At 39.9% G+C, this 16,091-nt stretch overlaps 1 protein-coding gene across 1 annotated transcript; it reads left to right on the forward strand.

Moving 5' to 3' along the window:
- Positions 1-534: 534 nt before the first annotated feature.
- On the forward strand, positions 535-13,572 carry mindy1 (MINDY lysine 48 deubiquitinase 1). Its single transcript, XM_047383418.1, has 12 exons — positions 535-654; positions 2,582-3,371; positions 4,650-4,901; positions 5,393-5,580; positions 6,117-6,174; positions 6,404-6,468; positions 7,485-7,643; positions 7,816-7,918; positions 8,194-8,336; positions 8,451-8,645; positions 8,718-8,885; positions 9,393-13,572. Exons 2-12 carry the CDS (start codon positions 3,035-3,037, stop codon positions 9,456-9,458), a joined length of 1,734 nt encoding a protein of 577 aa, XP_047239374.1. The 5' UTR covers positions 535-654; positions 2,582-3,034; the 3' UTR covers positions 9,459-13,572.
- The last annotated feature ends 2,519 nt before the right edge of the window (positions 13,573-16,091 follow it).

Below are 16,091 nucleotides of genomic sequence, written 5' to 3' on the forward strand. Positions count from 1 at the left end.
TGGTCTTTGGGCAAGAGCCGGGTTACACCATGGCCAGTTCACCAGTCCATCACAGGGCAACACAGGGGACAGACAACCTTGTTCACACACATTGATACCTAAGGAAAATTTGCACTGCATGCGTATGAAACCTCCATGCAGATATAATTCAGAACTCAGGATTCGTACCCAGGAACTTCTGGCACAATATAACTCATATAAAAAAAATGTTAAAGGATTTTTTTTTTAATCATATAAAAAAGTGCACGAAATATCTTACAATTTCTGATATTTTACCCAGCGGCATACATCTAGAAAGATAAATATGGAACTCCAAACTAAAGATACATCTGGTTTGAATAATTTTAGGAACCATGTTTTTCAGCAGGTGAAAACAAAACGCAGCATCAGTTGACAAATGGCCGCCTTTAGTCGCTGGAGAAGTTACAGTCGTTGCTGTTCTGAGCACAAACACTTATCTACGCTAAGTCCGTATTTTACCAACAAAACTTTTGGTCAGGCGAGCCAGACGGCCGTCACGGGCTGTGACGTGTCACTTATCCGTTGGTACGTTGGGATGGGCGGGGCTTGTCGGAGAGGAATGTAAACAGCTAGCATGCCTGTTCAACAGCTATCACCAACGCAGATCATTGAGACGCGGTCGATGCTTAAAAGGTAAGGCTTTTAAAATATCCTCCTCTTTTTAAAAGCGGCAGCAGAGATCAGAATCGTATTTTTACACTTTCCACACTATTAGTTTAGGTTTTGCCTTACTAATAGCTATGTTAGCTTAGTTAGCCCAGAGAGCTAGCTGCAGGTTTGCTAACGCAGGGAGTTGTGTCAAAAAGCTGCTTACTGATGATGAGGCATCAGCAGGACGGACGTTACAAGGCTGAAGCAGGTTCCTTTTGAGGTGAGGCTAGTTTGAAAACGCTGCTGTTAATCTAATGCTGTCAGAGTTTGAAACAAACTGTTTCAGAGGGACGTTTTGGCTGCTAAATGTGTTTTAATGAAGGTGACGCTGAGAAGCTGGGCTTTCTTATCTGACTAAGGAGCATTCTGGGAAACTTAAGCAGTCGTTTTGCTGACTAATGACTGTTGTCAGAGATGGATTTCAGTTTAGTTTAAAAAAAAAAAAAAACAACTCGGTTTCCTACATCAGATAATCCCATACGTTTACTTCCCTGTTTCATCTGCTATAAGCTTCTGAACTATAACAAGTCTCTAGTAATGCAATTCAAGGTGTGGCAAGATTGACAGCAGATATTTAGCAACATTTTCAAAAGAGTTGAACGCCATAACAAGTTCGTCCAAAAGAACTGTTAACTGGTGCCAACATCATGTAGGAGGGTTGAACTTTAAGACACCTGCAGAATTACAAAAGCTGACATTCTGGGGTAATTTATGCCCCTCATTTTTTATGGAAACCTGTGAAATGCTGAAACCAAAAAAAGCTTAAACCATTTTTATTTTAGATGTCTGACTAAAACCTCCAGCAAGCAATCGTTGATGAATGTTATGCGTTTTCAGCTAGAGCCGGCCCAGTGTTGTATGAGGCCCCGACCAGAACGTCACCGCAGGCCCACCTCCGGTTAAACCTGTCATGCAGCAATGACCTCCTGTTTATGTTGTGCTCGCAAACAACCACAGAATGAAAGTTAATGCTGGGTGAATCACCGGGTAAGAGGTGATGCAGAGTGCTGTGGGATGAGTTAAATATAGTGCAAAGTGTTTGCCAGCAGGGTGAGTTCATAGAGACACTATCAGAAAGATCATATTTTATTTCATTATTATAACAACAATGTGACAATAGTAAAGTACAAACTTGGGGTCCTGGAGCGTTGTTAGAAATGGTCCACACCGGTTTCTTCATCAGGAAACACTCACCAATCTGCTTAGAGTCATTGTGTGTTTCTTTTCCCAGCTCACACACGCAGGAGAAATGATCACATGAGCTTTATATTTTGACTGTGTTGACACAACTTTCAAAGTATGAAGGTTTTGTGCAACTGATGCATTAATCAACATTCCCTCAGGCACGCAGGTAACCTGGGTTGTTGTACAGTTTGCTTGTATATCGGGCCAGCTTATTTGATGAAATATGGACCTTTTGTGGGCTAGTAAGGAATGTGCTGATATATATATATCAGCACATTCTGAAGATATATATTTGACCAAAACCTAAACAATAACCGTCTTTGTTGACTACAAGGATGGAAAAGATAGATGACAGATTATGTTGTCTCTCTATATGTTATTACAGTACATTTGTTCGGTATGGTCATTAAAATGCTGTTTTTTGAGATGACGGCGGAGCCAGTAATCACCAGTTAAGCGACTCGAGCAGAAACTGCAGGTATAGAGTCATGATAATAAAATACTTCCTGGCAGCATCAACACTAGTCTGGTGTTCAGATAAATATGAGTTCTCAGGAAAGCGGTGAGGGTTTATTACTGGAAAGACTGATGACTTGAGAGGTCCGAATCCCGCAGAGCACAATTACTCAAAGTCAAAACAGAAATATAAATGAACAAAACAGAAATGACCACAAAGACTCTTATAGTGACCACAAAGAGGTCTTTGTTTTATTTGTCTTTTCAGGTCTGACTGGACGTCTGCTGAATGAAGATTCAGAAAACCCTCTGTTCCTTTGTAATCCTGTGTCGTAAACTGAGAGGACATACTTTATTTGGCCTTTCTGTTCTCAAGTTTACATTCTTCATCTCAAGATGAGTGCCTGAGCTGCGTCTCAAACTGAATGGATGAATATTTTAAAGATAAAAATGCTGTTGTTTTCTGAAGCCTTCAGCAGAGTTTGGGCACATTGACAGAGTTCTTGTGGGTTTCTGAAGCTCAGGCTGTCCTCACAACCAACAGAACCTCATCTAAAACTTAAATCGGGTACCTAACGCCTAACGATGTTTTGATCTCACGAAGGGCTATGTAAATTTATTTATTCTTTAAAACCTGTCCTTAGCATAAGGGAAGTGATAGCCTAGGTCTTTGTGCAGCTGGTGCATCTTGTTTCGTCAGCATCCGTCAGTTTTGCTGATCATGGCAGAATCCAGCTCGCAGCCAGCCGCTCCAACAAACCTGCTGATTGGACGCAGCAAAGAGGAGCCGAGCCTCTCCAAAGTAACTAATGTCACTATGACTACTGGTGGGTCAGACCAAGGGGCTAAAGTCCCAAACAGCAGCAGTAAAGCCGACAGACCTCTTCCCACCAGAGCACCAGAGGAGGATGAAGAGGCCACGCCCACGCCACCCGAGTCATCGCCAAGTCTGTCTGAAAACGAGACGCTGACCATCGCTACAACAGAGGATGAAACTCTGTCAGTTCAGCTCAGACACATTAAGGCTGAAAGTGGACCAGGCAGAGAAGGAGAGTCAGGTAAGAGGTCACCAAATCCAGGATTGGCTTGTTTTTCCTTAGCTGAAATAAAATGGTTTATCAGGAGTTAATATGTCGCTCGCTACTCATTAACACACTTCTCTGGACTTTTAGCCTTCATGCTGCATAACATACTCTTGTTGGTGGAAAGGGCTGTTATCATTACAAACTTGATGACATTTTATAAATGATTAATGGTTTGCTAACATTCAACAATATGCAATGATCAAATTCTTGAAAATAAAAGAATTAAAACCTTAATTTGTCTGTAGTAACTGAAATTAAAACGATGCATACAAACATTAATAAATTAAGACCTTTTTAAAGTTAGCATGAAATAAGTGGCTAAAACTATTATGCCATGATAGTGGGAAATCTGTTTGTGTCAAGCAGCCATTAAAAGTCTGTCTCTAACTGTAAGTGGAACATTGAAGTATACACGACTGGTTTGTTGTATTTTGTACAGCTGAGGTCCAGCTGGTTAACATTCAGAAAGCTGAGACAGAGCCGAGCAGAAAAAGACTTCAATGAGCCTTTGTTTTTACTGGATGCGAGCGGCTGCAGGCCAACAGAGAATCTCAGCAAAACAGGAACAAAAACTTCTATCTGCATAATATTTCAATTACTGTGCTACTTAAAATATGGTTAAATAACATTAGCTTCAAAGAAGCCAGGTGGAGGTACATTGTTGGTGTACATTGATGAGTATGTGATTCTACTTGTAAGACATACTTTTAATGTAACAAAAACACGAGGTGAAATATTACATGAAATTTCATTTGGATTCAAACAACAGATTTTTGACACTTTTGTGGCTCTTATAAATATTTTCTAAATGTAACTTCAGGTAAGAATAGATTATAAGTTGCTGTTGAATTTATGATGATTTTTTTTCCCTTTTGTTTCCTGTTTCTGTAGATTTTTGCCTGTTGCTACATTTGTGATGCAGCATTTAAATCACTAATACCTGGATTCTGTTAACATTTCTAACGTCATAATTATATGAAAAGATGTGATCAAGATCAAACTGTCTATTTCTAATCATATCATAAAAGTGTTAACCAGTCTGTGTGTCTTACTGGTATTTACGGGAAGATTTCAGCTTCAACAAGCAGTCAGAACATTTTATTTCTGTGTTAAATAATTGAGATTTATGGGGATGTCAGAATGAATCCTTTGATGAAATGGTGAAACTCCCTTCTTGATTCTTTCTGTAGCCTTTGTAATACTTAAAGCAGATGTAACCCGAAGAAGAATATCTCTCTTTCCGTTTTACAGCTCCGGACCTGGACCTGGAGGAGAGCTCCTCGGGGATGACAGCAGCAGACTCGGATGATCAGCGGGAATCCACCGACTCTGCGTCCTTCTCCATTCCCAGTCTGGAGCTTTCAGATGGAGTCACGACCACAGGAAACTCTCTGGACATCGAGGACGGCTTGTCATCAACCTACTCTGCTCCAGGTGTTGAGGGCAGCTCTCCGTCGGTCGAGGCTCCCGGTCTGAAAGCAGATGGGGCCCTGGAAGCAGCAGGTGAGGTTATCCCTCAGGGTTTAATTGTCATGGAGGCTGTTATAGGGACTGTGCAAAATGTATTTGTTTGCTTGCAAGTCTGCAGCTGTCTGACGCAAATCAGTTTTCTTTCAAGGTTCAGGCTATCTTTATCTGCGAGATGTGTGTTAATATTACAGAGAAAAGGCCTTATCAAAGTTGAAAAAAAAACTTTGAAGGTTCTTTCACGCATCAAAGGCACCACATAAAAAACTTTGTAATTTCTAATCTAGGTGTCAAAATGTTGATTAAAAATTATAAATCGATGGCAGAAACTTAAACTGGTGTGTTGTAAAGAGTTACAGAAAATAAGCTTGTTTTGTTGTTCTCGTCAACGTTTCGTAGATGTTTTACAGCCAATACTTGGTTTGTTCTTGTAATGTTCATGGATGACTGGACAGGGTTTCAGCTTGACGTTAGTTCAGGCTGTCTTGATACCTGAGTGTAACTGTAGTTATTAATCCTGACCATAGGAGGAGCTGTTGCTGCGGCTGCTGCTGCTGCAGCCCCTGGGGCCACGGAGTCCGGACCCTCCATGCCAGCATATTACCTGGTGAAATGGATCACATGGAAGGAGAAGAAGACCCCCATCATCACTCAGAGCGAGAACGGACCCTGCCCCCTGCTGGCCATTATGAACACACTCTTCCTGCGCTGGAAGGTAAATCAAATAATTATTTGACAATCAACAGTGCCAAGGTCCTAAACAATAAGAACTGGACATAGTTTGAACAAAAATGAAGTCAGTCGTGATACAATGTTATATTAGTAACACATTTTGTTCATAATAGTTAAGTCTGGTATAAATTTTGAACTAATAAGCTGTGTTGTTTGTTTCAGGTTCTCATTTTATGTGAACTTTTATTAATTGTAGAGTTCATTGTCTCAGTTTTTCTATGTGCCTCCAAACAGTGGTGGTTTTCTGGCATTTTATGAAGTGGACTGTTCCTAAAAGTCCTCTTTCTTTCTTAGAACAAACAATAAATATAAAAACAAGAAAAAATTCAGAGGATAAACTCTCAGCTTTTATCGGAAACTCCTAATTTTACCTGAATGGTCATCAATTTGATAGGTTTGCTACATATGAGCGGAGGTCCTGCATCAGAACCTACATAATAAATCTGGCTTAGGTGGTGGTTTAGTCATACCTTTGAAAGCATCGTTACTTTTCGGTTTGTTTTGTGTTTGTCTCTTTAGGCAAAGCTTCCTGCTCAGACTGAAGTGGTCACCACTGAGGAGCTGATGGCTCACCTGGGTGAGAACCTACTTCGCTCTCTGGTTTTATGTGAAATGTGCAGAGAAATAATACGGCGACTGTCTGCTTGGTTCCATGTTGATTGTTGTAGCTTATAAAATATGAGCTGTATGCTGCTGCTTAGACGTCTGGGTTTGAACTTAAGAAAAAAATGTAAGACTGGGGACAGACATGAGTTGTGACCCTGAAATTTCTGACCTGTGTGTGTGGGTGTGTGTGCGTTGTGTAGGGGAATGTGTTTTATCAGTCACTCCCAGAGAGAAGGCGAATGGCATGGAGCTCAACTTCCAACAGGTACAAACACACACATCAATACAAGCATCAAAAACAAGCAGAACATTTTTTTTGATCTGTTGATTCAAAAGAACTTTTCTTTTCATCTTAAACAGGTTAGCCCCAAAATGTTTCAAATTTGCAAACCTGTAAAATAAAGGGGAAAATTAGAGCAAAACCGTGACAACCGAGTAAACTGTTAAATTCTTTTTCATCATATAAGTACAGAACGCGGGGCGGCCCAGGTAGTACTCTGACTGCAGCGTAGATGGATTCAACGTCACTTCCTCTCCCTCAAACAGCCACGGCCGTTTTAGGGAAAGCAGAAGTTTACATTCATTCCCCTAGTATTTTGAGGAGGTCAAGCGTTTTGGGTATCTTTTCATAAGTTTCTCTGAACAGTTTTCTGGAGTTATGGCCCATTCCTCCTGACATACCGGACGTAACTGAGTCAGGATTGTGGGCCGCCTTACACAATTTCTGCTCACAAATGTCCTATGGTCTGTAGATCAGGACATTGCGATGGCGTCTGACCTTGGTGTCTTTAAGTCATTTTGTAGCTCATTCGACCGTATGATCAGGGTCATTGTCCATTTGGAAGACCCGTTTGTTTCAAAGCTTTAACTTCCCTGCCTGAGTTGTTTCTTCAGTATTTGCACACACTGTTCTTTCCTCCAGATGCCATTTATTTTGTGAAGTGCACCAGTCTCTCCTGCAGCATCCGTCCCCCCACCAGCATGATGCTGCCACCGCTGTACTGTTCAATATGGTCAAAATTAGAATTTTAGTTTCATCACACAACAGAACCTGTCCTTGGAGAAAAACAATTCTTCGCCCCTAAGTGCGTTTGAAATTGTAATCCAGCTTTTTTAGACTAATGGCTTCTTCCTCGTTGAGTGAACTTTCAGACCATCTACGGAACAGCATTGTTTTGATCCTTGTATTTATTTTCCAAGGTTTTTCTTGGTTTGAGACGCCCCTAATGTTGACCTGGAACAATAATTTCGATGAACTAATTGGCAGCTTTGTGTCTGCAGAACATGAGCGATGCCATGGCGGTGCTTCCAAAGCTGTCCACGGGCCTTGATGTTAATGTTCGCTTCACAGGAGTCACAGACTTCGAATACACACCGGAGTGCATCGTGTTTGACCTGCTGAACATCCCACTGTACCATGGCTGGCTGGTAGACCCACAGGTAACGCATTAACTGGTAGTCAACCGTAAGCTCACCTGGAAACATCAGTTTACATTTGCTGTGAATTATATTATTATATGACGTGTCAAAGCAAGAATAAAAGCAGAACCTGTTTCTGGATTCATTTGGTTAATGAACCGTACTCTGTTTGTCTGCTTTGTGTGTGTTTTAGAGTCCAGAGATGGTGGCTGCTGTGGGGAAACTGAGTTACAACCAGCTGGTGGAGAAAATCATTGACTGCAAGCACTCTGCAGACAGCAGCAGAGTCAGTGAAGGTAAAACCCCTACAAACATAAACCATCCAGTAAGCTCACACAGGCCTGAAGAGGCATGTTAGGACAGCAGCTGTAGGGCTTAATGTGATATGATCCAAGCAGAGACCCATTCACACATTCACTGAGTCCCAAACTGACAAAGATACAGAGCGAATGGCTTGGGGTAACTGGCTTGCTGTCATTTTTGCACTTGATCCAGATTTGCAAATAGTTTAAATATCTCTCTAATTGATAGTTCTGTGTGTTATGTACATTTGTGTTTGTGTGACTTGTAGGTCTAGTGGCGGAGCAGTTTCTGGAGTCTACAGCCACTCAGCTTTCATATCACGGTCTGTGTGAGCTCAACACGACGGCCAAAGAAGGGGAGATCTCCGTGTTCTTCAGGAACAACCACTTCAGTACGATGATCAAACACAAGGTGAGGAGGAAACACACACCCTGCTGTACCACCATGCAACACAAGGGGGAGACACACCTGAGGTATGTTAATGATCTAACAGCATATATCTTAAGTTTCTCTGTCCTCTTTCAGGATCACCTGTACCTTCTTGTGACAGATCAGGGCTTCCTGCAGGAAGAGAGCATGGTCTGGGAGTCTCTTCATAACGTTGAAGGAGACGGAAACTTCTGCAACTCCGACTTCAGATTGTGCCTTCCTCCTGAGAGATCTCCGGCCATCACCCACCTGCCGGCTAGCAGCCAGGAGCAGCAGAGGCAGATCGACCAGGTGCCGACTCCGGCTGACAGGATTTGCCAGTAATGCTTCACGGCTTATTTTTATTGGTTTATTTTGTTTCAGGACTACCTTGTAGCAGTTTCTTTGCAGCAGCAGCAGGAAGGTGCTCCTGGACCTCTTAGTGACTTGGAATTGGCCCGGCAGCTCCAGCAGGAGGAGTACCAGCAGCAGCAGCAATTCCAGCAGCCTCAGCAGCAGCAGCAGCCGGGATCAACGCAGACACCACGGCAGGTAACACAGCTGTGCTGGTCAGACACCACACAACATGGTGATGAATGTCATATTAATGTTCCTCACGGATGCCTTCAAACTCTTCTGTTGCCATGGTGAAAAGATGAAATAACAAACAGCTTGTATGCCCAAATATACACTGAGGGTCATTTTATTTTTTGGATACATGTGAGGATTATCAGCAGATTCTCAGCTGTCTGATGACAAAGGTTATTTTTTCGGGAACAAATGTGGGCCAAAACCAGAGAAATGTATTTGGATGAATTGTTTTAGTGCTTGAAATCTAAGCTTCCCAAAAGTAAAAGTAAATCTCAATATAATAACATGAAATAAATGCTTTTTAAATGAGCATTCTGGGGGTTTTTTAACTCCATTTTATAGACTAACTTCATAGTTGCTTCACTTTACAATCTGTGGCTCTGAGACAGGTTTGACAAAGAAGGACTCCACCTCACTCTCCATTAATATCTGCGGCTGTTGTGACCATGTTGTCTTTGTTGTCTCCAGGTCAGAGGTCAGGGATCGCAGCAAGCCAGAAGAAAAGAGAAGGACTCGGACTGCGTCGTCCTATAAACGCTTCCTGTTTAACGCCTGGGTCCTCTCGGGAGTCTGGCGTGTCCGTTAGCTCGATGCCAAACCCGGCTGCTTTCGTCCAGCAGGTCTGTGTCCCCCAGTCTGGAAAAACGTAAACACTGGAGTCTGTTGGAGCCCGCGGGTCCAGCTGGAGAACCGGCCTCTCTCCATGAAGGGCTTATCGCAGTAACCGAGGTCTTTACGTATAAACTCTCTAACTGCTGCTCTTATGGTCAGTTTTTAATGATTAATGAAAAAAGGAAACTTACTGATGCCAATATATAAAACCTTTAGTCAGATATTTATTTCAGATTGTATTAAATTGAGCTCCTCAAAATAAGTGAAGCAATATTTTTTTCAGCAAAGGAAGACACTTACAGAAGGCACTGTGGATTTTATTTTTATTTAAACACATTTTCTGACGTTTTCGAGGCCGGTGATTCATTTGTTTGTCAAAAACGTCTCCTGCTCATTAACACATCTTAGGATCATTAGCAAAGCTTTCATGATATAATGCGATGTGGCTCAGTGCCTTGCAAAAGTATTCAGTACTCCTTGAACTTTTTCACATTTTGTCATTTTAGAACCAGACATTTTATTGGGATTTTATGTGTTGGACCGAAAAAGTAAAAACAATAATCTGAAACGTGCATAAATGTTCATGTCGTAGAACTTCCTTTTGTTGCAATTGCAGCAGTTTTCTTTTGCCCACTCCTTTTTGCAAAATAGCTCACTCAGATTGGATGAGTTTTTAAGTATTGACCCACAGATTCTCATAGATGCACTTTGACTAGGCCATTCTAACACACTAATTGATCTGTACTCCTCCTGTGGGTGTATATGTAGGGTTGTGGTCAGGTGAATCCCTTGTGGCAGGGATTTTACCGCAGAAGAAAGCATGATGCTGCCACCACTATGTTTCTGTGTGGAAATGGTGCGACTAATAACTGCCCGGCTTAACAGTTTTCTAGCACCTGAGTTCTGGACCCCTGCAGCTCATCCAGAGTTACCATAAGCCATTGGCTTAATGCTGACCTCCCCTGGACTGCCAATTCAGTTGGACGGTCATTTCGGTGTAGGTTTGCAGTGGAGCCATTCTCTTTGTCCTTTTGGATGATTTATTTACTCATTAGGAGCCTTCTAAATGGCTGCACTGGATTTTATTTTGGGGTATCAGAGTACAAGAGGGGCGGAATACAAATGCACACAAAATATTTCAGATTCTTCTTTGCGAAAACGTTTTAAAGCCATGTATGATTGTCCTTATGCTTCACCGTTATGCACCACTCTGTGTTGGTCTGTCACATAAACTCTCCATTAAAACACATTAAAGCTTGTGGTTGTAACGTGATAAAATGTAAAAACATTCAAGGTTATAAATATTTTTTGCAAGACGCTAGATTTTAATAGCTTCCTCCACGGAAATAATTAATTTACTTCACGATGAAATTTCTGTTTTATAAATGTTAATATATACTTACCAAAGAAATTGTGAATGTTAGACCTCCTTATTATCTTTTATCTTAAGAATGTAAAATACCTCTGGTGTTCCAGTTCGCTCACCTTCAGGCCAATTCGTTTGGGAGTCGCTACGGCGTGTAAAATTTTCCCTGCAGATCTACGCAGCAGCGCCCCCTTCTGAGTTATCTGTATCATTGATTCCAAACGGCGCTCAGACTCTGAGGTGTGGTCAGAGCTGGAACATCAGACTCTTCTGAGTCTCTTTCATAGATGCCAGGACTGGATGATTTGTTTGATGCTGGCAGAAGGAAACTTGCAGTTTGCAGCAGCTCTGACTTTAAGAGATCAAGGTGAAATATTTGACACATTGCATCACTTCTAAGCTTACTACTCAGTTACGTCAGCTTTCCTTGCACAAAATGTATAAAAATGGGTCACTGGACTATTTTCAGATGTTTGCTCTAGACCCTATAGCTAGTCTAACTTAATACAACTTGACCCAAAACCTTATATGTCACCAAACAGGTGTTGTAAGGAAATACCTCAGTCTGTACAGCTGTGCTTAATTTTCCTGTTCGGTTCATAAAACATCAGAACCTGTGTTGAGCTGAAGGGGAAGGTCTTCATTTCTCTCATTGTATTCCATATAAACTACAGAAACTCTCAAATACTGACTTAATTGTCATAGATAACCAAGAAAAGCTGTAAAATCCACAAACCTAACGTTTTTCTGTTTGTTCTTTTGCCAAAATCCAGTTTCCTACAGTTCTGAATTCAGTTGGAAGATGTGGTGTTTTTTAACAGGAATGAATAGATGTCTTATAACAGCATGGACAGAAGATGATTTTATTTAAACTGGCAAATTTAGCATGAAGATACATTTTTGTCAGGTTTATTAATTGTCTCCTAACTTGTTATGAAGCATTTTATGCAAGTTAAACCCGGTCCAAACAAACCTTCAGATGTGTTGGATGTCAGATAAGCTCTGATTTCGTTCTCTGCAGTTACAAAACCTCTTCTGGGGAAAAACAATCCGTTAATCTCTTTTTAACGCAGAAAAACTTTTTACGAGAATGAGGTTCAACCAAAGCTGCTCAGACAGGATCACCTCTAAACTCTGGTTTCCTCAGCAGATACAGCCTTGGTTTAACCAGTCGGTTTCTCACCCACAGGCTCATCTCCATTTGTTTCAAAAAGTTAAAATGAAAACCCAGGATTCGATTTTTAACAGAATTGCTTATGGATGTGGATGTTTATTTATGCGTCAACACAGTGTTGCATTTTCTTTTTTCTTCACGTTCCTCTGAAGAAAGGACTGTACAAGTGTTTTTCCTTTTTCCACTTAGCCTAGGTAAGATGTTCTGATTCTGTGTCCAGTTCTGGAGTGGCTTAACACAAGGAAAGTGAGAGCTGTAGCCCATGTCCTGGAAACATCTGTGTGGTGCCTCTAGCTGTACTTCCTGCCACATGAATTTCCCACACAAATCTCAGTTATTTGTTGACGTTTTTTTCCTTCCACTCAACTTTCCATTATTATGCTTTGTTACAATGATGGTCCAAACATACTAGTTTGATATTAAAATTCTTTTTTTATTGATCTTGAGTAATGATCTTATCTTCTGAGTAACTGAATTTTGGGTTTCCGTCAGCTAAATGCTTAAAATATCTGTAAATAATATATCTATGTATAGGTTTTGCTTTTTGAATTGAATTACTGACATTTTTAGACCACTTTTGGATTCATTGGTGTCAGTAAACACAATTAGAACTGCTTGACAGGGATTGAAAATCTTCAGCACAAGTTCCATTTAAAGAGAACAAATTGCTAAGCAGCAAAGAGCATTAACCTGTCACTGTAGATCATATTTTAAAATGAATTTTATTAGTAGATTACACTTCAAATTCGAGCCTTTCTGTGTTTGGCGTCTGCAGCTGAAAATGTTGACATGAAATATGATGAAATGAGATGATTCTGTGGGTTCTGTTGACCCTGAGTCAGAGTTTAAATCTACTGTGGAAACAAGGTTAAAAAAGAATATTGATTAAACTTCGGCTGTATTCGCTAAATCTTAATTTATTTTCTTCTACCTTTTTAAAATTCTGTAATTCAAAGCCTCGGGTCCATTCCCTTTTGGGGTTTTTTAAGGCTTCACAGCTGGAAGCCATTAAACAAACCATTGGTGTTTTTTAACGGAAACAGTTTTCATAGTTTCAGTCTGAGTGAAATATTTAAGAGCACCAAGATCTGAGTGATATTTCCAAGCTGGGATATAAAACAGGTAGGAAAGTTCAGATGAAACGTTCTTAGCTCCTGTCTTTCTGTACTTTATTACCATTTCTTACAGAAACACCAAACAAGCACAAAATATCTTCTACTTCCCACTAACATGATTTAATGGAAGATTTAGGGAAAGAAAGATGAGGAAGGTGGGTTTCCTCGTTTTCCCGACGTTCTGAACATTTCCAGACTGAGACCCGGATGGCCAAAATCAAAGTGCCACGGATGTTGTGTCTGTGAGGTATTGGTGACTTCTGTGCTTTCTGGTTCTATTTATGTTCTTTCACTATTTTCTGTTAACTGTTTGACCGCTGCCACTCTGTTAATGATCTATTGAATTTGTCAAACTGTCAATAAAATCAGAATCTATGTTAAGTTCTCCGTTCCGTTTGTCTCTCTAATAAACATTTACTTGAAGAGTCTTCCTTTAACTTTGGGTGTCTGGAATCAATAGATGACATTAATTTTAAGTTTGGAGATAAATTACTGAACCTGAAAGTAATTTCTGGGTTATTTCGGTTTCTTGATCATGAGGGGCTGGTTCTGATCAGCAATCATTGGGCGAGAGGTGGGGCAGACCTTGGACGGGTCACCAGTCCATCGCAGAGAGACGGAACAGCATTCAGACACACACTCATACTAGCCAGGCCTTTGAAAAGGTCCAATTAGTGCATGCATTGAAAAAATAAACATATCCCACAAAATTCCCTGAGAAATGGGTAAGATCCTCTGTGGTACATGTTTTAATGCCAGTTAGGAATAAAATGGGAGTGTCTGGGGTGTTTTTAAGTCTCGACATGCACTAAAAATGACCCAAAGAAATCTAAGTACGGTAATGTTTTTGTTGACCTGTAGGTCACATTGTACCATAATATAGTAGTTTATTTTTTCTTTAAATGTGAACATTTACTGCATGATTAACATGCAACAGGTTGCAGTAAACGCTATTTTAAATGTAAAAGCATTTTAAATATAACACTTTAATTTCAGTGGATTGTTCCAGGACGATACAAGAACTGCTTAATGTCTCATAATATTTAGATTTCTTACAATTTACCAAAGACAAATCTGATGTTGGTTGCAGTAAATGTAACTATTACTCTTTCTTCTGTTTATGGAATTGATTAAGCCTAGTTTTACATCCCTCTGACGACGAAGAAGAGGGTAGAAATCAAACAGCCTTAATTTTTACACCATGCTAGATGGCCTCATTGCCCTCATCCTCATTTCTCCTGGCAGGTATTCTTGCTGCTCATCATCTTTATCACTGCCTAATTCTAATCAGACTTCATTATGCTCAACTGGAACAGATATCTAACCTCTTCTTCCTTAATGGGTTTAAAATGAGGCAGTGTTCATTCTTTAAATGAGGAACATACATAAACATTTTAAACGAAACCGTCCCAGTTTAAAGTGTAATGGTACACTGTGGTCTACAGAGTATCGTGAACTGCGCACATAGTTTCAAGCTGCCTTGGTGATACCATGATGGTACCTCAGTGTAATATTACAGTCTATTCTGTAATAAAATACCCTGAAAGGTTTGCATTCTGTTATGTAGTTTCGCGTTTTATCAAACTTCAGTCGAAATACACGGATAAGATTTGACTAAGATGTCTTTAATATATTTAGTGGCATGAGAGAAAGTTAGAAACAAGGAATCCTTTCAAACAAAACATTTAGAATAAATGCACTCCGAGAGTTTTTTTCACATTTAAAGTACTTTTGAGAGCTGATGAAAGGAACAAAGAAGGCAATGAAAGGTTTTTATTATCGGGGCGAGTTTCTGTACATTTTGAGTAATAAAACTCGCCCCGATATGTTCAGATATCTGATATAAAAGCACTTCTGAGGGCCAAAAACATTCGGCCCTCTAGTTGCATTGATAAATTTGTATGTACTGTACATATCAAGGCATCTTTTTTTCTTTAACATGAAAACATACATATTCACACAAAAAAAGATCACAAAGACCGTTAGCCATTTCAGTTGCTTATCTGGTAAACCTTAGTCACAGCTATGTATAAAGTAAGAGGCTTAAGGTTAGCAGAAGGTAACATGATGCTGCTTTCACAACAGATCTGTGCTTTTCCTTCAATAGTGGTTAAACCAACAACAACAAAAACATTCAGGAAAATTGGATTATTAGTTGCTCTTCAGCACCTTCAAACACTGGCTTTATTCCAGCGAGAGGATGTTAGTCCAAAGAATGAAACATTTGCTTTATATCATAGGCCAGATTATTTCTGGAATGATTTACAAATAGAACAAAAATATGGCTAGCAAAAGAAATAAAAAGGTATGTAGTGACCATACAAATTTACTTGTGTTAGAGCAAGCATCAACCATACATACATTTTTCCACCAAAACTAACATTTCTAACTTAATTTCTGCCTTTTTATTGTCAGAGTTACCAAACTAACAAGAATTTAGCCAATTAATTAATGTTTTAAAACCTTTATGGAGGAGGTTGATACATTAAAGTGGAAAATTAGCTACGTTTTGTCCCTCAAGCCTAATGTTCAACTGACTCCGTTCCTTAGCTTGCTAGCAATATAGCATTAGCCAAAGGTAAAAGGCTAACTTGACTAAAAAAAAACATTGTGATTAGTTGTTTATCAACCATAAGTTCTATTTACCATATATAAGTTGATGTTTTAGTGAAAACATGAGAAATGATTACTTATTTAATAAATTAACTTGGAAATAACTGAAGCAGGCAGTACTAATGTTAACTAGTTGATGCTAATTAGCTTTTTCTTAACAAGATCTTTTTAGTTTCATTAAATTCATCCAGATAATAAAACAGTCATGAGGTAATAACACTGAGCTGTTTCGTGACTTTATGATACAAGACGATAAATCTTCAGACCAGAGCAGGCAGCTAGCTAAC

This window comes from Girardinichthys multiradiatus, chromosome 13, assembly GCF_021462225.1.
Source record: "Girardinichthys multiradiatus isolate DD_20200921_A chromosome 13, DD_fGirMul_XY1, whole genome shotgun sequence".
NCBI classification, from domain to species: Eukaryota; Metazoa; Chordata; class Actinopteri; order Cyprinodontiformes; family Goodeidae; genus Girardinichthys; species Girardinichthys multiradiatus.